The following is a 25,753-nucleotide window of genomic DNA, read 5'->3' on the forward strand; positions in this document are numbered from 1 at the left end:
CAGCTGCTTTTATAATTGGCTGTCAGTTGTTGTTGTTCTTCCTCTTTTTGGCTTCACTTTGTGCTGAGAAATGTCTGCAGAGGAATGATAAGAGGTTAGGGGTGTATTTCCATTGTTTCTCCTTTCGGTACACAATATACAGATGAAATGCAATACAAAAAACCACAGCAAAAAAGCATTTGGTACAAATGACAAACACTGATCTTTATTGACGGGTCACAATACTGAAATTAATTTACAAATGTACAGGACAAATCGTAAATATATAAGTCATATATTTTAAGGACATTTTATTCAGATATGGCCTTCATTCTATATAACAGTGGTTCTCAAAGTGGGGTCCTTGAGGGGGTTCCAATCAAAGGGGTCCCACTCCCCAGCTAAATGAGGCACAGTTTACATATTTATTTTCTTTCCGAGCTATTTTAGAAAAATCTTGACAAATGTAGAGACATTTCTTATGGCTGGATCTATATACTGTACTGTACTATATATACTGCACATTTGTTTTAAATGCAGGGGTCCTTGAAAATGTTTGAGAACAACTGGTATATACAGTAGATGGCATAATTAAATTGTAGAGCACATATTTCACGCTACCGAAATTGAATTTCCGATATACCTCATTCCTCATTCTTTGGTTCTTTTAACAGATATGTACACAATAGTCCTCAAGAGTATTCTGAAACGGTTTCAGAATCACATACATACTGCACCACAGGTCTGGTCTGCGCTTTCAGTTTCAAGTATTACGAGTTTGAGTTTATTAGAGTGTCCATCGTGAAATGGCGATAAATGTGATTCATAGTATGTCACGCTCAAATAACGAACTTCACAATTTTTGTTATCAAAGTGTATCAAAGTGTAGAATGATTAAAAAAAATAACATATTCAACACAATAAAAGCCTCCCCTTGAAAAATACGTAATTCTTTGGTAGTCTGGATTCGGCATGTCTAGTAATTACACAGAATCACAGCCCAGAGTAACAGTAAGTCAATTTCATGAGACTATCACAAAGTAAAAAAGGTTGAACGGAGTGAAATGTACTCTTATTTAGTACAAAAGAAAGCAAATTCCCAGAATTATGGGACATTTTTGGAAGGTGCCACAATATCAGATCGATTTAAAAGTGGAATTACTGGGAGGTGGTGATTAGACCGCTTCTCGGGACTGTGTGGGCATGTACAGACCATGATTAACTAACATTTAATGCTATGTTCATGCTGCCAGCCCAAATCAGTTTTTAGCCTTTCTAGATTTGGAATCAAATTGGTTTTTATCAAGTCTGAACAGTATAAAAAATAAAATAAAATAAACATGGATTTGTGCGTCGCAGAGTAAATATCTAATAATATATTTTAAATTATTCTCATTTCAAAACGTAAAAAACAAAACACATTTTGTTCACAATTTTTCATGAATTAAAAACAAATTCACATTTTTCAGAACGATTTCATGAGTACAAAAGTACAAAAAAATCTAAAATGTCAGTCATAAATTAGAGAGAAAAGTACTGAAAATAGCCGATCTAGTAGATCGGCTATTTTCCCTATAGTTTGGTTTCCGGGGAGACTTCTCTTTTGGGTCTTGAGGCAAAACGTTTGGGAACCGCTGCTCTAACCGCACATTTACAGTAACTTTCCAAAAACATTTACTTGCACTGCTACACATAACGATGACATGACGTAAGTGGCATACAGTAAAGCATCATTATTGGAGAAATCAATGCCATGATGACTGCAGCATAGAAAATGCATTGCTTTATACAGTATATCCACCTCCTCCATCGAGCACTGTCACTAGGGAGAGCTGAGAAGAGGTCTACTAATCAGCCTGTGTGTGGACTTTGGATGGGCCTAGGGGCTTTAACCACATGAACTGTAGTGTCCCTACTCTGCGGTGAACATTCAGTGAAAATATCCAATCTACAAGCTCACAACGCATTGCAATGTGATGCGCATTTACCCAAACCAAAGATGTTTGTTTAGAACGAAAACTGGCGGCAGTATAGACCCCTGGGGGACTCGGGTCAACTAGTATCTTAGTAGTAGGCCTATATAGGTTTGAAGTGGTTGAAGTCATACTGTGTAACATACATTTTATAACACCTATAACTCTGGTGTCAGGATCTGTCTATGGTCTGATAGAACTTTGATTCCAGAATTCAGTTCCAAACAAAACCAACTGAAGTACCACACTAAAGCGAATGCTGAGGATATTGGAACAACATTGTCAGAAATGGTACGTATTAAAGTGAATAAATAAATACATTAATTTGTTTTAATTGGAAAAAGTTACACAGCATGACTTTAACATGGATAGGAATTACTGTGGCAGTGATGGAGCTATTCAATGGAAAGCACCACCGTTTCCCCGCAAATTCCCATCGAGTTCCTTCCTGTCATTTCAAAGTCTCCATCTCTGACCATTTCCTCTCATCGTTCATTAGGCCTATCTTGCTTATTTTTATTCATAATGTGATCCCGCAGTATTTGTTAATGGAACACAATTTGCTTTGTGTTCTCTTGGACTCGTGTGCTCTCTGACCTACACTGAAGGTCAAAACTCTAAATGTTCTTGTTTGGGGAAGGATCTTCTTTTGCCTCCGTTCTTTGGCTTTGGTTGAGTACAGGGCAGGCCGGGGGGTAATTTAATGACTTGGTTTGGCATGCTGTTCATGTGTCACTTCAGTCTCAACGGTTATGGTTAGTGACCGCCTCCACTTCGAGACTCCCCGGTCGACCAGTCGATGATAATGAAGGACAGACTCATCACCATGAATATAACCCCCAGTCCAGCGAAGACGGCAGCCTGTTGATGAGAACAGAACGCATTTAAGCAGTGGTGGAGGAAGTAGCAATACCACATACCACATTGTCAAAATACTATAGTCTGTTATAAGTCAATTCCTGCATTCAAAAGTACTAGTATATACTGTACTTACAGTAGTACTAAACATAACGGTACTCATTATGCAGAATGGCCTATTTCTAAATCATATTATTGGATTACCCAGATATGGCTGGCTCACATAATATTGATAATGTCATGGGAACATCCATACGCTATTATCTTGGAGGCACAAACAAGTGAAACAACACGGGTATCACCATTGAGGTTGTGCGACGGATCATATACAAGTCATATATTTTTATGTCCTGGCGCAAAACTGTGTTTAAGTATCATAGTGCAGGGACCTGCAACATGAAAAAAATAAGTGACGTCCAAAGATTTATTTTTCAAGCCCCCGAGCCAGAAAAATGAGCCAAATCTTTGACAGAAGCACCTTTAGTTCCAACACACTTATGTGATGTTGATTTCCTTTCCCAATTCACACGTAGGGTGTGACGTCACTATAGCTAAAATAATAATGGAAAAATGTATGCAATGAGCAAATTACCTGGATTTTGGGTCGGGAAAACAAAGGCTCCTGCTCTTCTGGAATAATCCTGATGTAGAAGACTCCAGGGAGAATGAAGATAAGGCTCGGGGCAGAAGTGGCTCCTGAACGTCCAACGGATAGAGAACAGAAAAGTAAACAAGACTGAACATGGTAAATAATTACTGCAGACATTTTGGTATACGCCGAGAGAACGGAGAGGGTATCCCATTCTGTGCCTTTACCTATGAGGCCAAAGATGTCTCGTATGGAGGGCACGAAGATGACGAGCACGTTGACGATGCAGAGCAGGCAGACGGCGATGATGATGTGCCTGGCCCAGTGGAAGGGCTTATCTGGGAACAGGATCTGGAGCAGCGCCCGACGGATCTGAGGGAAGACAGAGAGAGACAATAATTATGACATCCCCATAGCGATGGAAGGCAAATGTTGTCTTAAGACATTCTTAAGACAGATTCTTAAAAATGTCTTGTCAAAGAATGTCAGTGGTTCTCGAACTTTTTGAAATATATGTATTTGGCCGCCGACCACCATCTAAAAAAATGTGCTCTAGGGACCCTCAGAAGCCAATACGTTAAAAAACATTTGCTGTGAAAGAATATATATTCAGAGATTTGCACACATTTTCACAATTTTTCAAAAATAGCAGATTTACAAGCTCGTAGCGAGGCACTCTGTGCTGTGCTATGAGCTTGTAGATCTGCTATTTTTCAACAGAAGTGGTTAAAAGACAGATGACACAGATGCGTACGCATTAAATCATTAATGCAGGCTTGCAGGGCTGTGTATCGTTGATCCGAGCGCCACATAAACAAAGAAAGAAACCTTGTATGTACTGTAAAATAAGGTAGTGAAACCAGTATAAATAAGAAATACGGCATTGCAGTTGTATGACTCTGCCGCTAACTACTTGCATTGTACATCAATGTCTGGCCAGACTTGCAGTCATAGTGCCCGTCATCTTTCCCTGTGTAATACCAGACGGTGTCCTCCAGGGAGAGGGAAATTCATATTTTTGTTCTTTTGCATCAAACTACCATCAACAGCCTGGATTCTTGTTTGCCTACTTAGTGTACAGAATCCACCAAAACAAACCAACTACATTCTTTCTTTATGCAGATTTTCCCTTTAAAATGACACACTTGCAAAGTTGCAGCATCTCATGTCAAAACAGCTTGCTTCCATATTGGCCCATACCCATTCAGCTATGACCACCGTCTCAACGTAAATGTCAGACAGGGTCACACAGTGACGTCAGTCCAGGAACAACGTCTCCAAAAGGAATCAGCTGACTCTGAACTGATTAACAAGTTGTAATTCACTCTCTCTGTGTGTGTGTGTGTGTGTGTGTGTGTGTGTGTGTGTGTGTGTGTGTGTGTGTGTGTGTGTGTGTGTGTGTGTGTGTGTGTGTGTGTGTGTGTGTGTGTGTGTGTGTGTGTGTGTGTGTGTGTGTGTGTGTGTGTGTGTGTGTGTGTGTGTGTGTGTGTGTGTGTGCTTTATATATTTGCGGCACTCATTTGCATATAAATGACAGATGGGAGACTTTGCCAGCTTTTTAACATAGCTCATTCAAGTAGGAAATATTCCATGATGTGGAGTGAGTTCAAACTCAGTCATTCATTCATTTATTCAAAATGTATACTGACTGAGCATAGTGAAGAGGACGTATAGGAGCCAATTCAAAGTGCTCCCAGTGGAATCTTAGGGTCATTCTGTCTAGGTTGTCATTGTACATAACCAACTGCACAATATATAAGAAATAACATTTCAGTTAACTCTAATAAAACAAGGGTTTACAAAAAAGAAGAGGAGAAGATAACATACTGAAACTGTATTGTGTGTTTACAAATAAACCTAGTTTTAGTCTTTGTCAATAATTCATACATTAGCCTAGTATTTTGGGGTATTATGAAATCTATCTTCAAATCCTTCGTTTGATCTATTATTATTATTGCTGCTTTTATAGAAGCTGGCCTTGACATCATTTAAACAAGCCAAACTCTTGGGCAGCTAAAGATGGACAGGTGCATAGGAGAAGACCAAGCAGCTAAAGATGGACAGGTGCATAGGAGAAGACCAAGCAGCTAAAGATGGACAGGTGAATAGGAGAAGACCAAGCAGCTAAAGATGGACAGGTGCATAGGAGAAGACCAAGCAGCTAAAGATGGACAGGTGCATAGGAGAAGACCAAGCAGCTAAAGATGGACAGGTGCATAGGAGAAGACCAAGCAGCTAAAGATGGACAGGTGCATAGGAGAAGACCAAGCAGCTAAAGATGGACCGGTGCATAGGAGAAGACCAGTGTAGAAGAAAAGGCCCCTGCACACCGTCTTAAAAAAGAGAGAATAAAAAAGGAATGGGAATCACAGCGTTTCTTCTCCAAGTTATCTATCAATATAATCATCTTATGAAGATCATCTGATGAAGGTCTCTGGACAAAGAAATACACTTTTATAATTTTTTATCATTTATGTTGTTGGATGTCTGCTTACGATGTTGGTGGATGTAATCACTATTTTGTAGTTATACCTCGTCAAACGACAGTATGAATCAAAGATTTGAGTTAAAAATGTTCGCTGGGAAAGAATAAATATTTGAATAAATATTTTGAATAAAAGATTTGCACACATTTTCACGATTAAAAAAAAATAGCACATCTACAAGCTCGTAGCGTGGCACTCGGTGCTTGTAGATCTGCTATTTTTCAACAGCAAAAGTATAAAATAATGGTTAATGTGGTTAAACGTTGAAGTGACACAGATGCGTTCCAGGTCCTAATGTTGTGTGTGCCTGACGTGTGTGTGTCGTTAGGTGTAGGTGTGTCTCACCGGGAAGAGCACCACAGGGACGGTCAGAGTGACGGCCACCAGCACGGCCAGGCGCACGCAGAGGATCAGCGTGTCCAATGGGTCCACTTTGCTGTAGGTCGCCAACAGCTCCGACTCCACGTTAACTGCACACAGAAAGGTTTGATTACTTCTTTTTTTACTTGAATAAAATGGCATTTAGTTTTAGTCATATTATTAGTCATCTGAAAAGTTTTAGTCAGTCAGATTTTAGTTGACTAAATGTTGTACGATTTTAGTCGACTAAATCTACAGTTAATTTTGTCTACTAAGCTCTACAAGCTCACACCACGTTGTGAGCTTGTAGAACTGCTATTTTCAGAGCGCAACCAATCATAAAATGACTTGTCTTTTAGTTCTGGATCTCTCTTCTGGATTTTCACTCACGATGACACAACACATGACGTTCAATCCATATGATTGTCAAGTGCCGGACTCTGACCGGAATATTACTTGCACGCCAGTGTCATCGCACACCGAAAATAGCCGACGTACAAGCTCACAACGAGTCGCACCGTGTTGCGTTGTGAGCTTGTAATATAAGCTATTTTTTCTTTTTCTTTTTTTCTTTATCCCACAATTTTGTAACCCATTTTTCACATCTGTGTCAATTATCTAATGTGATCCTGGGCTCTACACACCCTCCGCCAACCTAGTCCCCATATATGGGGGACATGGGGAGAGCAACGGACTTGAACTCATGCTTCCTTCATGCCTGAGTGTCCAAGTTGCTCCTTTACATCTGACAAGGGGGAGTTTCCCTGGTTGGATGTAGCACGTGGAAGGAACACATTATTCCAACCAGTTCCTTTCCCCTCCATCAGGCGCCCCGGCTGGCCAGGGGGAGGCAGTTTAGTGACCAGGATTACTGCATGTTTTTTGTGAGGGTACCTACCCTAGGGAACACGGGGAGAACATGCAAACTATAAATATAAGCTATTTTTATATGAATAATTATAAATAAGGCCTGAGGAGGCACGTAGCGACTTACCGTAGAAGGTGAGGTAGCCAAAGAGAGCGGTTAGCAGGTACATGACGAACATGGCCAGGATGGAGACGTTAGCGACGGTCTGCATGCGTTTCTTGGTAGCACTGCAGTGAGAGGTGATCACAGGAACAGCATGGATTAGTTTACAGCAGTGGCTTTCAACTCTTTTCATATCAAGGCCCAATGTTTATTCGGCATTTGAGTCACGGAACACCATTTGATGAGATTTAGCCTCTCAGACCCAAAACGTAGAATATGTTTATGTTTATATTGTTGGATACGATTTTTTCCACAATTCCATGATGTATTGATGTTGGTAACTTGGTGCCATAGGAGGGATAACAGGAAAACGTTGATCAAAATAACTAATTCTTCTAGATTCTATAATTGTGTAGACTTCTTGTAAATTAAGTAATGCAGATGCTTAACAATAATTTAACCCTTATGGGTCCATTTTGTTTCATTTTACTGTCTCAAGAGTTAAAGATCTATAAGGCTTAATTTGGTTACCAACTCTTAATCATTTATCTGGAACCCCCTCAAGGACCACTGGTGGTCCCCAGACCACTTGTTGAAAACTGCAGTTCCCTCTGTTGTGATTGCATAGAAAAAACGATGTAATATTTTAAACTCAGATGTTATGTCTATGGTTGTGTGCTCTTTATACTATGACAGTTTTCCTCAAATTAGATTGTTGCAATACATTGACTCGGAACCCCTGTATCATGATATAGGCTAGATTCTTGCCAATAAACAGTGTTATTGTGAATGTACAGCAGAGGGCACACTTGAGGCAGATTTGTTTCCTTGTTGGGGAGCTCTACTAAGACAGGGGTCCTAAATGTTTTACAGCTTGAGACCCCACACTGAAATTTGTCCTCAGCTTGGCATTCACATAATGAAAAATGTGTTTATAGATGGACTATTTTCACAATTAGTAAAAGTAAAAGAAAGATCTGGACATTTACTCGCGACTCATGAAAACGGGTTCACATCACGACCCATGTTTGGGAAACACTGCTGTGTGGTGTGTGGACTGACTCACTCTCTTGAGTTCTGTGTAGATAAAACACTGCTGTGTGGTGTGTGGACTCACTCTCTGAGTTCTGTGTAGATAGATAGAAACACTGCTGTGTGTGTGTGTGTGTGGTGTATGGACTCACTCTCTGAGTTCTGTGTAGATAGGGAGGACCTCAGGATGACACACGAAGGCAAAGGCCAGGATGGGGACGGTGTACGCTGTCTGGAAAGATGAAAACAAACAAAGTGCATGAGGAACAGCAAACTGAGAAGCAGCATTTCAAGTCCGACAGGTAGGCCTAGTCAAAATGTATTATTTATTGCAGTCTCCCTGGAAATTCAGTTCCCAGTGGATTTCTCACAAATTTCCCAAAATTGCACCTTCCTAGTTTAGTATTAAAATCAGTTTAAAGGCGTCATATGTCACTTTTCCATCGTAACAAAAGGATATCAATTATTTTATCCATTTATTTCCCTGCTGAAACCAAGCCCCCAGTAAGGCTATCCAACGTCGAAGATGCCACTACCTACTGGCGAAATGTGTAATTGCAGCACTTTAATGGAAGTGGATGGACGTTCACGACGTCACGTGCGTAAGCACGGACCTCAGGCTAGGCTAAACTTCCGCTCCATTCTGTTCGAGCCATTGAGTTATAAATATACTTCCGGCAGTCTCCCGGGTGCTTCAAAACGCCACTGAGCAACTTCCACTGAAATGAATAGCGGGGGCTAACGCTCCGGGTTTGGTCTCTATCCTTTATAGCTCTATGGCAGAAACACATTGCCCTCTTGCTGCATTTTGAAAACGTCCCCGTCTATCAGACAGCGAGATAACGAGGTGGCTGATAACGGCTGGTATAAAATGGAAATGATTGGTATTTTAGTTTTGTTTTTAGTTTTGTTACTGTATGTAAACACAGGGCAAAGTTACTTACTGTACTGTGCCTTTAACCCTATATACATCAGCTCTAAAAATTGCCGATCTACAAGCTCACAACACAAATCATGTATGCTATAATGGGAGTCCCTGGCACAAAATATTTTCAAACGAGGGTCCAGTACGCGGCTGAACACATGTTAATTTGGGGGTCCTTGACATGGGAAAAGTTTGAACTATACTGATGATAACCTGTGAGTTCATGGTGAACAACTTGGCCTCGCAGGAGTCATCAATCATCGTGTCCGTCCCGTTGACCTGAGGGAGGTCCTGGTCCATCCAGGAGGTTGTATTGGTGCCAATAAGAGTCTCGCCCAGTGGACATGGGATGTTGAACTTCTTATAGATCACCTGGTGGGACACACTCCGGTTAAACACCTTCACTGTCAATCATGAAATTCAAGAAATCTAACTAAATCTCAGTGGTGTAAAGTAACTAAGAACATTTACTTAAGTAGCCTACTGTACTTATGTACAATTTTGAGGTATTTGTAGTTTACTTGAGTATTTCCAATTTCCAATTGTACTCCACTACATCTTAGAGGCAAATATTGTACTACATTTGAAAACTTTATTTAGTAGTTAACTTTGTAGATTTTTATTATTATGAAACATACAGTAACCACTTTGTTCAGGTACAGTACATTTTGGCAATTTGAAAATATTTTTACATTTTCTAAAGATTTGTATATGCATTTGAAAACTTGAAATGGGACCTTCTGCACCATGACTACATTTGGTACATTGAGTACATTTTGATGCCAATACTTTTGTACTTTTACTCAAGTACATTTAGAATTCCAGACTTTTACTTGTAGGGGAGTATTTCTATATTGCAGTATTGAATTGATACTTTTAAGTAAAACATTTGAGTATTATTTCCACCACTGCTAAATATTTCTAATTTGTTTAACCCATTTTGGGCGGTAACCCCTTTTGGTGTTTTAAACATTATGTTATCATTTAGCTATTGAAAAATAGCAGATCTAGGTCTGCTATTTTTGAAAAATCGTGAAAATATTTATTTCAGAAAACTGGAGGATTTAGACGATTTTTTTTTAATTTCGAGGTCAGGCCTAATTTGTTTCACATGGCTGTAGTGTAGACTCACCGAGATGAGGAAGAACACCATGCAGGAGAGAGAGAAGCCGCTGGTGTAGCCCAGGTAACCTGCAACGCCAGCCAATCAGCATGATCATAGGGCTGGCACCATTTCATTGTTTGTTTTTTTGCATTGAACATTTTTTTGTTGTTGCCTTCTAGGCATCGTAATCACAAATTGCACAAGGCAGATATGAAAAATAGCTTAAAGGACCACTTCACCACTTTTCAACCTAATAGGTCCTCACTAATAATCATGAAAAAATTGCGCATTTCTTTCCTACTCTGTCTGTGTCTCATAGGAGGGCTGTGGGCAGTTCACAAACCGTCTTCCAGTGACATCATCGATGGGGAATACAAGTTAAGAAACTGCAGGCTTTCTAGTCCTGAAAAGTTGCAATGCGAAAATGGAAGCCATCGTTCTCACGATAATGAAAATCTAAACATTTTTGTTAACTCTTCTGCCTAATGATGATGTCACTGGAAGACGGTTTCTAAACTGCCCACAGCCCTGCTATGAGACACAGACTGAGTAGAAAAAATCGTGCCATTTTATCATGATTATTAGTGAGGACCTATTATATGAAGATAGGTTGAAAGTGGTCCTTTAAGTATACAAATAAATCACTGGCCCTTTTCTTTTTTCTTTCAAATTTCTTTACAAAATAGCGGAGATAGATCTGCTATTTTTGAAAATGTATGGACATATTTCAACATGGAAACGATTATGCAATTGCGATCATCTCAAATAATTGTGATTATGTAATAATTGTGACAGGCCTAATCATGAAGTTAACAAATAATCAGGCAACGTCACGTGGCAAAGGTTCAAAACAATGAGGAAAGTGTAGATGATGATGGTGATGATAGACGGTAACGCATGGAGGTGTTGATGGGAGGACATACCAAGCTGCTTCATGGTAGCCAGTGGCAGGATGATGGAAGCGCTACAAATGATGATCAAATAGTTCCCATTCATGAACCACTCTCTAAGAGACACACGGACAGACAGGTGGACAGACAGACAGACAGACAGATGGACAAACGGTCAGAATGCCACATGTCATGGTTAATGTTGCGGGGGGCCACCGGGGGGGGGGGGGGGGGGTGGTTGGCAGGAGGGGGAAAAGAAAATCAAAATAGTATGGCGATGCGTAGTGAACCATTTTGCAATAGGTGGGCCACAACCAGAGGCTACGGTTACTTGGGGGTCCTTGGCATGGAAAGCTTTGCATTGTGTTTGGCTGAATGCGCAAAATGGGGCAAAGACAATACATATGGCAGCAATCATAGGGAGCAATGTCAATAGCGCTCAATAGCGAAGACGCAACGCTGAAGTGCGTTATGGAGCTGGTGGCTACTGACGTGTGATAATTAGAGATGTAATGTGCGCAAACATAGCAATGGAAAGTGGGGGCAGTGATAACGGTAGCGTGATAACCCCACCTCCTGCATCTTTCCCCATGTGCGATAAGATGCGGTGTACATGAATCGGTGCTGAATGTGAGCTCTCACCCTGTGTTCTCAGTTTGACCAAGGAAAGCCTGGATGACCAGTGGAAGCTCAGACTTAACGATGAAGAGGTAGCTGGACATCGCTGGAAGAAAGGGGGAAAAAAACACATGCATTTTCACAAATGTGGTGGAAAAAGTACTCAAATGTTATACTTAAGTAAAAGTATCAATACTGCAATATAAAAATACTCTGTTACAAGTAAAAGTCCGGAATTCAAAATGCACTTGAGTAAAAGTACAAAGGTATTGGCATAATACTCATTATGCCAATGAGTACTCATTGTGCATAAGTTATACATTCTTTTTTTAAATAGCTGATCTACAAGCTCATAATGTGTCGCTATGGCTGAAATGTGTATAGGGTTGAACTGCTTAATGTATGTTTTGTAATAATAATCCAAATCTACAAAGTAACTAACTAGTAACTAAATAAATAAAAAAGCATGGAGTAAAAGTACAATATTTGCCTCTGAGATGTAGGCCTAGTGGCGCAGAAGTAAAAGTACTGGTAATTGGAAATACTCAAGTAAAGTACAAATAACTCAAAGTTGTACAGGACATGTACTGTAAATGTACTTAGTTACTTTCCACCACTGTTCAAATTGCACGGTAACGCTCCAGTACCTCCGATGTTGTGTACTGTTATGATGCAGGCAGCCACAACTTTGCCCGGGTGTCCAAAGGCCCGGTTTCCAAGCTGCTCATAGGCCCGAATGCCTACAAATCACACAGATTCACATTATGTGTTAGAACAGCAACGAAGGAAGGCGGACATTCTTGACTACTGGTTGTTGACTAGTTTTGTTATTTTTGCATGACCAAAATAGGTGGAACAGAAATAGTTATAAGCTACCGTATCTTGTTACATTAAGCTAGTTTACAACTTTACATGTTCTTTGTTCTATACCATCCTTGTCGGTGGAAACCTTGTAAGTCCAAAACGTTTTAAAGAAATTGAAAAACATCCTCTTTTCCAATGGATCCAATGTAGTTGTTATTTAGTCACAATCTCTTGTTAATACTTTTCATTGGTTAAATATTTATAAAACCCACAGACTTAACCACTTTCACTTTAACTTAAACATTTTAGAAATGGCACAAATAGCGAGTCTAATCTACAGCGAGTTTTATTTGGAACGGACCATCCTGCTAGGAGGAGTTTGTTCAAGTATGACCTGTGGAACTAGCATAAATTATGCCAAAACGCCACAATAAATTAAAAATGGATGACTTCCTGTTTGGTTTAGGTCAATTTTAGTTTTAGGTCAATTTGCATAAATGTAGGTGAAACCGTATTGTGGGGCTTCAAGCACAAACTTTTGTAGGGGGGCGCTATTGAGCCATTAGGCTACACCCCTTTTTGGGACGATTAAAATATGTAATCTTTCGCCACTTGTGATGTGTGTGCAAAGTTTTGCAACTTTCCGAGTATGTTTAGCAACTCAAAAACGCATACAAGAATGATAATCATGGCGATTTCAATAGGGCTTTACACTACTGTGCAGTGCTCGGGCCCTAATGATAATAATAAACATTGCGATTTCAATAGGGCTTCGCACTACTGTGCAGTGCTCAGGCCCTAATGATACTCATACACCATATATAGTGGATTATTTTCAGCACGATTCTGAAAGTTTCGTTATTAACGGAGATGAGGAGATGATCATGAATAGCTTAGGCTAGCTGACATTACCGCAGGTAGGCTCACCTCCTTATAATTATTGTATTATTGTATCCCATCTTTCAGCACCATTGAGGCAGAGATCTCTCTCTCTCCCCCTTTCTCACTCCGTGTGGGCTCTGACACCGCTGGACTGCGCAGTGTGTGTTTGAAAACATAACTTTATTGTTATGCAGGCACACATGTACACATAGACATCAAAGGGGGCTTGAGCCTCTGACCTTTTACCGTCTGTAAAAACCTGCCCTCTCCAGACCATGTTCTATGGTGAAAGAAATGCAAATAACCCCCCTTTCCATACATACCCGAAGGCAGCATTCAGGAAATTGCCTGTTTCTGAACTCTTCTGAACTTGAACACAGCATTTATCGTTGAAACAATTTGTTTCTAAATCCATGTTCACTTCAGACAGTAGCTAATGAGTGCAGTGTTTCGCCGTGAAAATAGCTGATCTACAAGCTCGAGCTTGTATTGTAGATCCACTATTTTCTGCTAAAAGCGCCCTTCTGGGAACAGAAGGGCCTCTCTAACATTCTCTGCACGTGCCTGGTGTTATGGACGCTAACTTCATTATAGTCATACCGTAGTTATCGTGCTCAGTGTTAGTGGAATTCATTAAAAAAAATCACACCCGTGTGAACTGAGTAGTGCAACTCCCCTCTCCCCCCCTCTCTCTCTCTCTGTAATTAGCAGGCAACAGTGCAACACTATCTCTCTCTCTGTTTCTGGCACAACAGCGCCACTTTTGCCCCTACTGGTACTCTAAACATAGTCACATACATAGTCACATAGGACATTGCTGTTCCTTGGAGTGGTTCCACCACTCAAAAACATACAAAGCTGAAATATGGAGATACAGTACAGGGTTTCGATATGTTGATGTTTATTGATCAGTTCTATGTGTTGAAGTTTATTAATGACTCACCGACAACTCCGGCACTCCTCAGAAGCAGATGGATGGAATAGCCTGACAGAATAGCAATGGACACCAACAGAATTCTGCAACACATCATCAGACCATGAAATGAACCTCAAAGACAAAACCAATGGTTCAGCCATTCACATTTGTTTAAGACTGGTTCTCAAAGTGGGGTCCGGGCCTCCGGGGACCACCAGTTGTCATTGAGGTTATTCCCGGTGGTCCCCAGTAAAATTAAGGTAACATCAAAATCAAAACATCAAAGTCAAAATAGACAATCTAACAATCTCACAAAACACCTCAATGTGACACATTGTGAGCTTGTAGATCGGCTATTTTTGGAAACAAAACAAAATATTAATCATTTTGTTTTGACAACACACATGTTCTCTTTCTCTTAGATGGGGCTAAATGCATGTCAATTTTGGGATCTTCTTGAACATGGTTTAGAACCATTGATTTAGGAGAGCTGCTAAACCTCCATGTTTATTTAGCTGGCTTCAAGATGGCAACATCAATCTGTTAATTTGTTAATTCACCTCAGAGATATTAAGTGCTGAAGATTAGTTGATGACGCATCTGACTGGCCTGCCAGCCAGCCTGCCTCCCTCCCCCTCTACCCCCTGTTGCCGGGGCTGATCCAGGCGTGTGCGTGTGTGTGCGTGCGTGCGTGCGTGCGTGCGTGTGTGTGTGTGTGTGCGTGTGTGTGTGTGTGTGTGTGTGTGTGATCACTATGGGTGAGCTATATTTAACTCCTACTAAACCTCAGAGCATATGTGAAAGCTAATATACGCGCTGATAGATCAGGATGCCTGGTCACGACAGCAGTTGTTGTTATTGTATGACGCACTTACTCACTCACTCACTCACACGCTCTCTCTCTCTCTCACACTATCTCTCTCTCTCTCTCCCTCTCTCTCTCTCTCTCTCTCTCTCTCAGACGAACACACACCAAGCAGTTGTTTCAGTTGATGGATGGACTTGCGAGCAGAGGGTAAAGCATGTTATGGTCTGGACATTCTCCTGAGCTGGTGCATCATCATCACCATGCAGAATATATACAGCGCAACAGTTCTGAATCAACATCATGTTTGGCTGCAATTTACAATTTTACAATTTAGGCATTTAGCAGACGATCTTAATCCAGAGCGATTTACATTTAAGCAAGAACAAAAGCATGGGAATACATCACATAAAAGCATTTATCATGAAACATGCGTAAGCTAAGAAAGTAACAGTGGAATATCTATATAATGAAACTATACATACACTATACATATAAACTATACATATTTACTACTATGCTATACATATGTACTATGGCGTGCTATGACTATATACAATACAATTATAGTGCTGTCTACATAACATGCTATAAGTCTGTGTCAAATGCAAAAGGACATGCAAAAGGACATGTTGATGAGAACCTGGACCGGACTTATTTTATTTTTTTATGGACGGATGGATGGATGGATAGATATTTCAATAACATTTTAATTTATAAGATTATTGTGCCAGTTTAACCACTTTCAACCCGGTGTCCCTATTTTGGGCATGTCATTGTAAAGGCATTTCTAAAACAAATCCAGAATAGCAGATCTACAAGCTCACACCTCATTGCAATGCAACACATTGTGAGCATGTAGATTCCAGAGTCTGTGGCTATATCCTTGGCTTGGGAAAACCTCAACTATGCATGCAGAAAACACAAAACACATACACTTAACAGTATAGGCCTGTGTGGGATGGGAGGTTTGGCTTGCATACTCACAAAAACAGAATGATTCCGGTATTGGACATTGCATACGCCAGTCCTAGGATTCCACTGCCCATTATGGCGTTGCTGAGGTTAAATATGGACATGCCAAATGACGTCTTCCCTTCAAACTGCAGAGGTTAGAGAGTTCAAAACAATACATTCATCTCATGATCCACGTCAATGTATATGAAACTGGCATAAAGATTTATTTGTAAACAGAGCCCGACGGTTATGTCATATCAGTGTGTAAAGCTAAGAAAAAGTGAAGGTTTTTGGGAAAAAATGGCCTGATACTTGAACGATTCAACAAATCAAAACAAGTGCCAAATTACTCACATCTGTGAAGTGCATTTCTTTCTTTTCGTCACTTTTACCCGGAAGAAATTCATCACGGTCAGCCATACGTTCCAGCCCATCAAATCTGGAAAGAAAATTAACAGAACATGTGTATAATACACCAAAACACATATAGTCTTGCATTGCCAGACTGTTGCCTCTCGCAATTTTCAAATGCTTCTATATAGCATTCGGAGATTGTGGAATTGTTGTCTGGCTACGCGAGACTAAAACACATATGGCACAAAGTCTGCTTTAGAAACACAACCTTTATATCCGGTGACAAACCTCCCTGGCCAGTTTCATGATTTCATCTATTTGGTTTGTGTTGTGATAATATCTCCTTATCCGTCACTACTGCTCAGGCTTACAGTAAGTCTGGTTATCAGTAAACTAAGGAAAGGTATTTAAAGGAATCGTACCCATCACTGGTGGTGGTGGATATACTTTTCATAAGTAGTGAAATGTAGTAGTAATGTTACGTGTTATGATCTAAGAAGTGGTACAATGTGTCACTTTATTTTAGTCTGTTCTTAAAACAGATTAAGTGTTTTACTACTGTGTAAATACTGTAGTTTTACAGTATTTACACATTCCCATTTTTACCTTGTTTTGTCTTACTTTCTGTGGTAACTTGTTTTATTATATCAGGGAATAAGGATTAGCATTAGCATTGTTGATAAACTCCTCTGTATATTAACACTGAATTCTAAGGTACTGTACTGTCATTGAATGCCATGTTCATTCATGTATATTGTCCCTCTCAAATAAAGTAAAAGTATGTAAAGTTTTTCATGAACCCTAAGAATTCCTATGCTCCTATTCCTACTCCTATTCCTATGCTTTATCTAACAGGGAACCTGATAAAGGAAACTAAACTAAACTTACCCATCATCCTTGCTGTGCCCGTTCATTTTCTGTAGCTCCATTGCTGGTCTCTTAAAGCTGGGTCGTTTTGAAGACTTTTATTGAGAGGACTGGGACCTTGAACCTTTAAGGAAAGGAGGAGGAGAGTTCTGATTAAAATACAGGTATGTGTGTGAGTGGAGAACTTCTGACATTTGGTCATGATTAACTCAATCTATAATCCAATAACCAACTTCTCACTCTTTGATAGGCTAAAGCGGCCTAATTTAAACTCTGTGCCTTGTCGAAAATAACCGGTTCTCAACTATACCACACAAAGACAAGCAGTGGCGTGCACAGATAGACACTAGGGGGTGCTAGAGCACCACCTGCCCTTGCCCTCTGGACAGCAATGTGCCCTTTTGAAAAAAATGGCACATTTATTTTTGAAGCACAGAGAAAACTGTTGCGCCAATTTCTTCGTCCTTTTTTCTTCCAAACTTGACTACGGTAGAGGTGGTCTAAAGAAAACAAGGGAAACTTTGACAGAATAAGACTCGCTCACCGTATAGAAAATATAAGTAAAACTCCTTGGACTGAGACTTTTTTCTTTTATTTCATCATGCTCATAAAGTGCTCTGTGCTCAAAGTGCAATTAAAAAGCAAACGTTTCGGTCCTAAGACCTTCATCAGTGCTATCATAGCACTGATGAAGGTCTAGGACCGAAATGTTTGCTATTTAATCAGTGCTATCATAGCACTGACGAAGGTCTAGGACCGAAATGTTTGCTATTTAATCAGTGCTATCATAGCACTGACGAAGGTCTTTGGACCGAAACGTTTGCTTTTTAATCAGTGCTATCATAGCACTGATGAAGGTCTTAGGACAGAAATGTTTGCTATTTAATCAGTGCTATCATAGCACTGACGAAGGTCTTTGGACCGAAACGTTTGCTTTTTAATCAGTGCTATCATAGCACTGACGAAGGTCTTTGGACCGAAACGTTTGCTTTTTAATCAGTGCTATCATAGCACTGACGAAGGTCTTTGGACCGAAACGTTTGCTTTTTAATCAGTGCTATCATAGCACTGACAAAGGTCTTAGGACCGAAATGTTTGCTTTTTAATTGCACTGAGCACTTTATGAGCATGATAAAATAAAATAAAACATATTTTCTTAAGTCTCAGTCCAAGGAGTTTTACTTCTATTTTCTATACGTTGAGTGAGTCTTTTTCTGTCAAAGTTTCCCTTACATTTCTTTTTGTACAGTGTACAGTTTGTGGACCATGGTGACATTGATCAATTCTTGATTTAAAAAAAAGCTTCTAATTTATTATTTATGCCACAAAATCTATAAATCTCACACTATTAAGGCAACTGGCCGGTTCCACAAGGTGCCCTTTTTTCACGTGAGCACCTGCCCCTTTAAATGTCTGTGCACGCCACTGAAGACAAGTATAGGGCTTTATGCCTGAATGGGCCATTAATTGAATACATGCCACAACCTCTCAACCAGGTAGTCATCCAACATATAGTAGGGGGGCAACAGTTAATCAAACGTAATCAATGTAATCGATGATAAAACATAATCGAAAAGAAGATCAATTTAGTCGGCTTGTTGAGATATAAAAAATAATACAAATAATATAAAAACGCTTCTTGATTGTTCGATTAATCTACGGATAATCACTAAGAAACATTTTCGATAATTGCAGCTCTAGTAAATTAGATTAGATCCTGAACTTCCTGACACAGAGGAGTAAAACAGGAGCAAGAGCAACACATCTAAACCGAATTGAACTACTCAGATCTCCTCAGGGCTGCGTTCTGAGTCCCTTATTGTTCACTCTATACGCACGACCGCTCGGCCAGGCTTAAAAGCAACCACATAATAAAGTTTGCTGATGACACCACCATGGTCGGCCTCATCACTGATGAGGGTGCCTAAAGGAGGTGGAGCAGCTGTCAATTTGGTGTAAAATGCTCAATACAGAAAAAAGAAAGAAATTATTGTCGACTTCAGGAAGTGGACCAGACCACAACACCATCCAATGAGGACTATCGATAGCTCAGCTGTGTAGAGGCCAAGTACAACATTGTTGGGAGTATTGCTGACAGACAACCTGGCCCCGAGCAGCAAAACCACTGCCATCACAAAGAAGGCCCAACAGCGTCTCTACCGAACCCTGGCCATCTTTTACAGAGGTACCATCGAGACAAGCCTCATTCTCACCCACTGCTTCACGTCCTACGGCACACACATTACGACTTTTATAGGTGTCTGGAGTCACATGGACTGTGAGAACAGCCGGAAAGATCATTGGTACCTCGCTGCCATCCCTGCCAGATATAGATATACCAGCAAGACGCCCTGACGGCTGGGTGACGGCAGACTGCTGTCAGAACAGGTCAGCTCCATATATGGAGATCTAAGGGTTGGAGGTCAGATGTAGAGTTGCTGGCCGGCTCCATATATGCAGATCTAGGTGATGATCCAGTCTTCTCCATGTATGGCTATCCAGGGTTTGATGTGGTCAATGTCGTGATCTTCATATATGGAGACATATATAGAGCGTGTCACAAGGCGTGCCGGACTGACGGACATATATGGTGGCGTGACGGAACGACTGGCGGAAAGACAGGTTTTGCAGGTTTTCATAGTACTGTAATCTATGACCTATGGTCACAACCAACAACGATGCACGAGGAGAGTGACTAACATCATCAAGGACACTATCCACCCCTCTCACAGCCTGATCTCCCTTCTGCCGTCAGGGAAACCATACAGGAGCAGTGGAGCACCAGTGCCCGGATGGAAACGATGCAAAACGGTTCCTTTTCAGACTTTTGAACTCCAATCTCCCTACTATTATATTGGGACGTATGCATTCCTATGCATTAGATTAGATTAAATCTATAGATGAGATTATGGGTTAGGGTTAGATTAGGGCTGATTATGCTTTTTAACGACATGAATCTTTCTAGTTTTTAGGATTTTAGGAGGGGTTTTAATTTATTCATTATTTTATGTTTTTTTTGCTGTCTTTAACTACTGTAGGTCTTTTCCCAAAGCTGGTTGCAGATGGAAAACAAATAACAAATAAAGCAATCTTGATCTCCTAGTCCAACATTTAATATAGTGTATATTCTTCCACATGCTACATCCCAGGACTGTTGCACTTATCTTGCAAACTTTCCATTGTTTGCTAATAGATTCCAGCCCTAAACTCACAGGCTGGCTGGCTACTATAGGCCTGCCTGTGGCCATGTTCAATCCACACCATGGATCCATAGGCGCCTGCATATGGATCTTCTATTCTAGTCAATCAAATTTGAGATTTAGAGCAGATCTGCTCTATTTCTGCGATGAATAGTTGAATAGGTGTTCAGATTTAGACCTGCCCACTGGTGTGCCTTAGGCACAAACACTCCTGGTCTAGACAACCGTGTATGTCATATTCTGTACGAGTCAACAGATAGATTATTTTCAGAATGGCCCTCTTCTGCCAGAAACTGCCAAGAAATAAAATTCCCCCAGCTTGATACTCCCTTGAAATGAATACTATATTTGTGTTCTAGCCAAGTCTAATGACACAAATCAAGTTGTGATGATACAGATGAGACCAGCTGCCTTCTTAAATCACTTCGGTCTCAGACCATTTTTAAGGTTGATAATTGAACAAAGAAACAATTAAAGATGGACTTATATACTAACAACAGTACTTTTTCAAGCAGCAGTATTAAGGAAGAGAAGAACAGTTCATGTCCATTTGTAAACTGCTCCGGGCAGCAGAGAGCTAGCATGGAGAGACTCTGGGGAATGATGGGTCACCTCCCTACTCTCTGGGTCAGGCGGAGCTCAGGGGTCGTCGTCGTCCGAGCCCCTAGGGCCACGCTCACGCCACGATGTGTCATTCCTGAGGAGCTTTCACATGACACTGGAATTCGTATTATTCCCACGCTGATCATTGAACAGACACTGTGCACTTTATTCAGACAATGTGGTCGCATAGAGCAATGGGCCTTGGCGATAGAAACAATAGATTTGCGGTCTAAAAGGTAGTCGTTAGTCTGAGAGCGCTGGTTTGACTTGACCCCTGCATCCTGGGCTGAGGTCAGGTTGGTCAGTGTGACTTTACATAGCTATCTGCACAGCCGACCCAGTTCCCATGACCCTCAGCCAACAAACACAGCCCACACTACAGAGAAGAAAAGTCTTTGCATGTGACGAGTTGCGTGGAACAGCAAGTTCCACTCAACTTCAGGAGTTCTGGTTCAATCACTGTGATCGGTTCGAATCCCGGCTCCCCCTGTCTACATGTCGAAGTGTCCTTTGGCAAGACACTGAACCCCAAATTGCTCCCGATGTGCTGGTTGGTACCTTGCATGGCTTCTGCCGCAATCGGTGTATGAATGTGTGTGTGAATGGGTGAATGTAATGCACAGTCTATGTAAAGCACCTTGGATAAAGGCGCTATATAAATGCACCATACTGATCACGGTGAAGAGAGGGCATGCATTTTGGACTTTATTTTTTGAATCTTGAAAAAGTATAACCTTAACCCTAACTTTTTGAACACGGTTTATTACAATAAAATAAAAACACATTTTATTACAATAAAATTAATACAGACTCCATGGTGAAAATGTATACTAATAAATATGTGTGTGTGTGTGTGTGTGTGTGTGTGTGTGTGTGTGTGTGTGTGTGTGAAATCATGCTGTATAATCTAATAACTACAATATCCACCACTCGTAATATCCTGCTGTGTGTGTGTGTGTGTGTGTGTGTGTGTGTGTGTGTGTGTGTGTGTGTGTGTGTGTGTGTGTGTGTGTGCGCGCGCACACACATGTGTATGAGTAACACATGGAGCTTGTCTGATGCAAGACCGGCTCACTATGTCAGTTAGCCCTTCCCTTTCCTCTAGTAAAGGATACATCATGTAGAACTCATTCATAAGAGTCACTTACACTTACCCTGTTGGTCAGCAGCAGGTTCCTGTCCACGGTGGGATGCCTTGCCCAGTGCCCACACACACACCGATGATTAACTCCTCAGGGACACTGTACTAATTGTCTCTTCTCCCCCAGTGTTTGTGTCCAGTTTCCAGTGAGTAGTTTGTCTAGTCTGCTAAAACAAAGCTCCTTGGTAGAGAGAGAGAGAGGGGAAGGGAGGAGAGTGTGAGAGAGCTTAAGGTCTAGGAGGGAGGGATGAAGGAGGAAAAGGAACACCCATAATACTTAACCCTTTGTTCAACCAGTTTGCAGGTAGTTCAGTTTCACGGGAGGCGCGTTCTATTACAAAAGGAATGGGGGGGAATTGTGCCCTGGGTGAGAAATCACTCAACCGGTGTTCCCATTCAGGAGGTGGTGATACTAGCAGTCTGGCACAAGGAGAAGAGAGAGAGGAGAGGAGCAGCTGTCTGTGTTTAATTCCCTGAGACACTGTTGTGATGTTAATGTCAGTAATTAACATTCCACTACGTAGTGGTCCATGGCAGAGGGGAGTGTCTTCACTGGGGGTCAGCTCAGGTGGGCTTTGTTTACAAGCAGTGGTTCTCAAACATTTTCACTTCGAGGACCCCCAAATTGATGCTGACACCCATTTGAAAAGATATTGTGCCATCCACCCCCGTAAAATAACTTTTTTCTGGTTAGACTAATAATTCTGCAAGTGGTGGGGATTAGAAATAATCTCAAATAGTTCCCCGCGGGAACTAATACCGCCCCCCTCCTCAACAACCATGAGGGTCCCCAGACGCCACTTTGAGTAGCACTAAAAGCACTGCTGGATACTGGAAGTTAAATTAACGTTTCTACCATGCGGGGCTGGAAGTCGCTGTCCCAAGTTAATTAGCTTAGGAGATCAGTTCTTTTTAAAGGTGGCTTGTCGTCGTTGCATGTGATTCTGCTGCATTTAGCATGCTAACACGTTATCATGTGCCTCCACGTTAATCAGGGCAGGCATGTCTAGCAAAGAACAAGCTGTATTAACCACAGCATTCTGTCAATTAAGAAAATCCTAAAACTTTAGTCCACACAGTGCCTGATGCCCCGGTGTCCCCCAGGGGTCAATACTAGGTCCCCTACTTTTTTCCTCTTCGCTAAAAATAGAAGCTCACGATAGATTTTTGCACAATGTTGTTCGCCCCAAATACTATAGTACTGACCAAGTTCTATGTCGTTAAGTTAAATACCCTATATATAGTGTTTGATATGCAAAATATTATGGTGTAGGGCGCAGAATACATTTTAAACACAAAGAAATACAGTAAACTGATATGTTCAACTAATCATTTCATCAGAACTGCCTTAGTTTTAGTTGGTTTGGACAGCTGTGGCCCACAAATCATGCAAACAGTTTGGCTAAAAACAACCCAGGATAAAAACACAATAGAAGTATTTTTTCCCATTGTGGTCCACCGTCCACAGAACGGCTAGAAAGGTCAAAAATCTGCTTTGTTGATAAAGTTTAACTTAAAGATATGGGTTGAATGTACACACACCCAAGCAACACCCACATTTTGTTTATCTCATCAGAACACAAACTCTTCAAATTTCATTCACACTTTCAGGTTCTGCTGTAGGGGTGCAAAACAGATCGAAATAATACATTTAATTGATTACCGGTATTTTAAAACAAAACAATGTAATAAAATAATCAGTTCTGGGGGGAAAAACTCAACATTTGACATTTCATAAAACGGCTAAAATGAACTTGTAGATCTGCTATATTTACACAACACCGCTGATGAAGTATGTAGTTAATAATCAGTCTGAATTAGATAATAATGAAAAATGTAAATCCATGTCATGTGAATTTGTCGTTTTAAAACAATCTGCTTTTCGATTATTCAAACAAGTTGATATCTTAAAAAAATAATCCAAAGCTGCTCTACTTTGCTTAAAAAGTGTCCCAATGATCACAGTACAATTTCATTGGTGTTCAGAGAACCTGGAATGTTATTCTCAATTTCCTTCCATGTAAAATAAAAGGTTTAAACCCAAAAGAAAAACATAACACTGAATGTAATGGCAGAGACCTTACTGACCTCAGTGACATGTATTCAAACAAAGTGGTTTGGAAAATCCAACATCTCCTTGGCTTTTGATTTAATTAGACATCTTCATTTCACAAAATGGACACGTTTGGAAATGAAAAAGTGGGAACTGTAACTGAAATGACTTATAAAACGTTATGACAAGGATGTGCTTAGATATACTGAGAACTTGAGAAGATGGACTACAGGACTATATTCTTAGTCTAACAGTATTAACCCAGCTGTTTTGATGCTTAACTGTCAAACATGCATGAATGGATGAGCTTGTCTCATGATGAAACACTGCCACATTATTATACTTAAGACAGGAAGATATTTGTTATACTCACGTCTTGAGACAGATGTCTTCAGTACACAGCAGTATGGCCAAAATGCACCTCAAAAACCTTTTTTATTTAGGGTTCATGTAACTGTGGTGAAAGTAGAGGAACTAGAATGAAGAAAGGCTATAAAGGGTTGAGGAAGGGGGGGTGTATTAGCGCGGGGTTTAGAAGTATCTAAGCCACTCCCCTTTCCTCCAGAGGCAGATAAGGCCACGTGTGGAGCTGCTAGTTTATGAAAGAATCTTATTGTAAATATTGAGTCAGAATGTTTCCACGTGAGGCCTATACTGCAGCAGGATACCCTGGAGTTAAATGTCTACAGACCATAGATAGACCCAGGGTGGGATCGGTTGTTGGAGTGGAATGGGGAGGGATTATCCACACCTCTGATTTTTATATGTCATACGTTTTATCCCAGGCCTGGTCATGCAGACTTACTTAAATACTTTTGGGGACATGTAGCCTCTCTGATAGTTCAACATTTTATTTCCAAAATAGCAGTTTAATTTATTTTGTACAATTCAAACTATAAAACTAACAAACACTTGTTTGCACTCATTGCACTGTAAGCCTGGAATAGACAATGTCTTAAAACTATTACAGTCTGTCTCCTGGCATCCAGAACTCTTCCTACTGTTCTGTTTATATTGTAGGTAGTAACAAAGTGGGTCATTACATTTCCACCACTCTGGTCTGTTGGCTGTGGGTTCTTTGGGGTTACTTTCAGTCATCATCAGCATCATTCTCCATACCCTCTATATTACTGCCATCTAGTGGATGTAAACACTCATCATATCATACTTTAATAAAAGCTCAATGATAAACAGGCTATTATAAAAGGTAACAGTCACCCCTTTTCCATCTCGCCCCTCTACCTAGCTGTAAATAACAAACATAATTCATGTTGGTGATGATATAAAAGGTATTATCATATTAATTTATCATTGTTAAGTTACATGGAAAATATGTGTATAATAAAACGAAATGAACTGCTAGAAGGTCCTAAATTAAGCAGTCAC

The 25,753-nt window shown here is 40.5% G+C and overlaps 1 protein-coding gene across 3 annotated transcripts; it reads right to left on the minus strand.

Moving 5' to 3' along the window:
- Positions 1-2: 2 nt before the first annotated feature.
- On the minus strand, positions 3-24,798 carry LOC310861481 (sodium-coupled neutral amino acid transporter 3-like). Of its 3 annotated transcripts, XR_014569488.1 has the most exons (18): positions 24,741-24,798; positions 22,328-22,495; positions 17,392-17,494; positions 16,504-16,588; positions 16,180-16,295; positions 14,415-14,488; positions 12,433-12,525; positions 11,810-11,891; positions 11,201-11,283; positions 10,305-10,363; positions 9,386-9,544; positions 8,400-8,479; positions 7,240-7,340; positions 6,231-6,355; positions 3,627-3,771; positions 3,403-3,506; positions 623-2,813; positions 3-74 (listed from the first exon to the last, which is right to left on the minus strand). XR_014569488.1 is itself a non-coding variant. In XM_083768941.1 (17 exons), exons 3-17 carry the CDS (start codon positions 17,430-17,432, stop codon positions 2,709-2,711), a joined length of 1,452 nt encoding a protein of 483 aa, XP_083625067.1. In that variant the 5' UTR covers positions 17,433-17,494; positions 22,328-22,495; positions 24,741-24,798; the 3' UTR covers positions 199-2,708. The 3 variants fall into 3 exon arrangements, 2 of the variants coding, with proteins under 2 accessions (XP_083625067.1, XP_083625068.1); XM_083768941.1 differs by lacking the exon at positions 3-74 and having other exon boundaries at positions 199-2,813; XM_083768942.1 differs by lacking the exon at positions 3-74 and having other exon boundaries at positions 199-2,813; positions 22,322-22,495.
- Between the last annotated feature and the right edge of the window lie 955 nt (positions 24,799-25,753).

This window comes from Protomyctophum parallelum, assembly GCF_964188405.1.
Source record: "Protomyctophum parallelum genome assembly, chromosome: 7".
Taxonomy (NCBI): domain Eukaryota; kingdom Metazoa; phylum Chordata; class Actinopteri; order Myctophiformes; family Myctophidae; genus Protomyctophum; species Protomyctophum parallelum.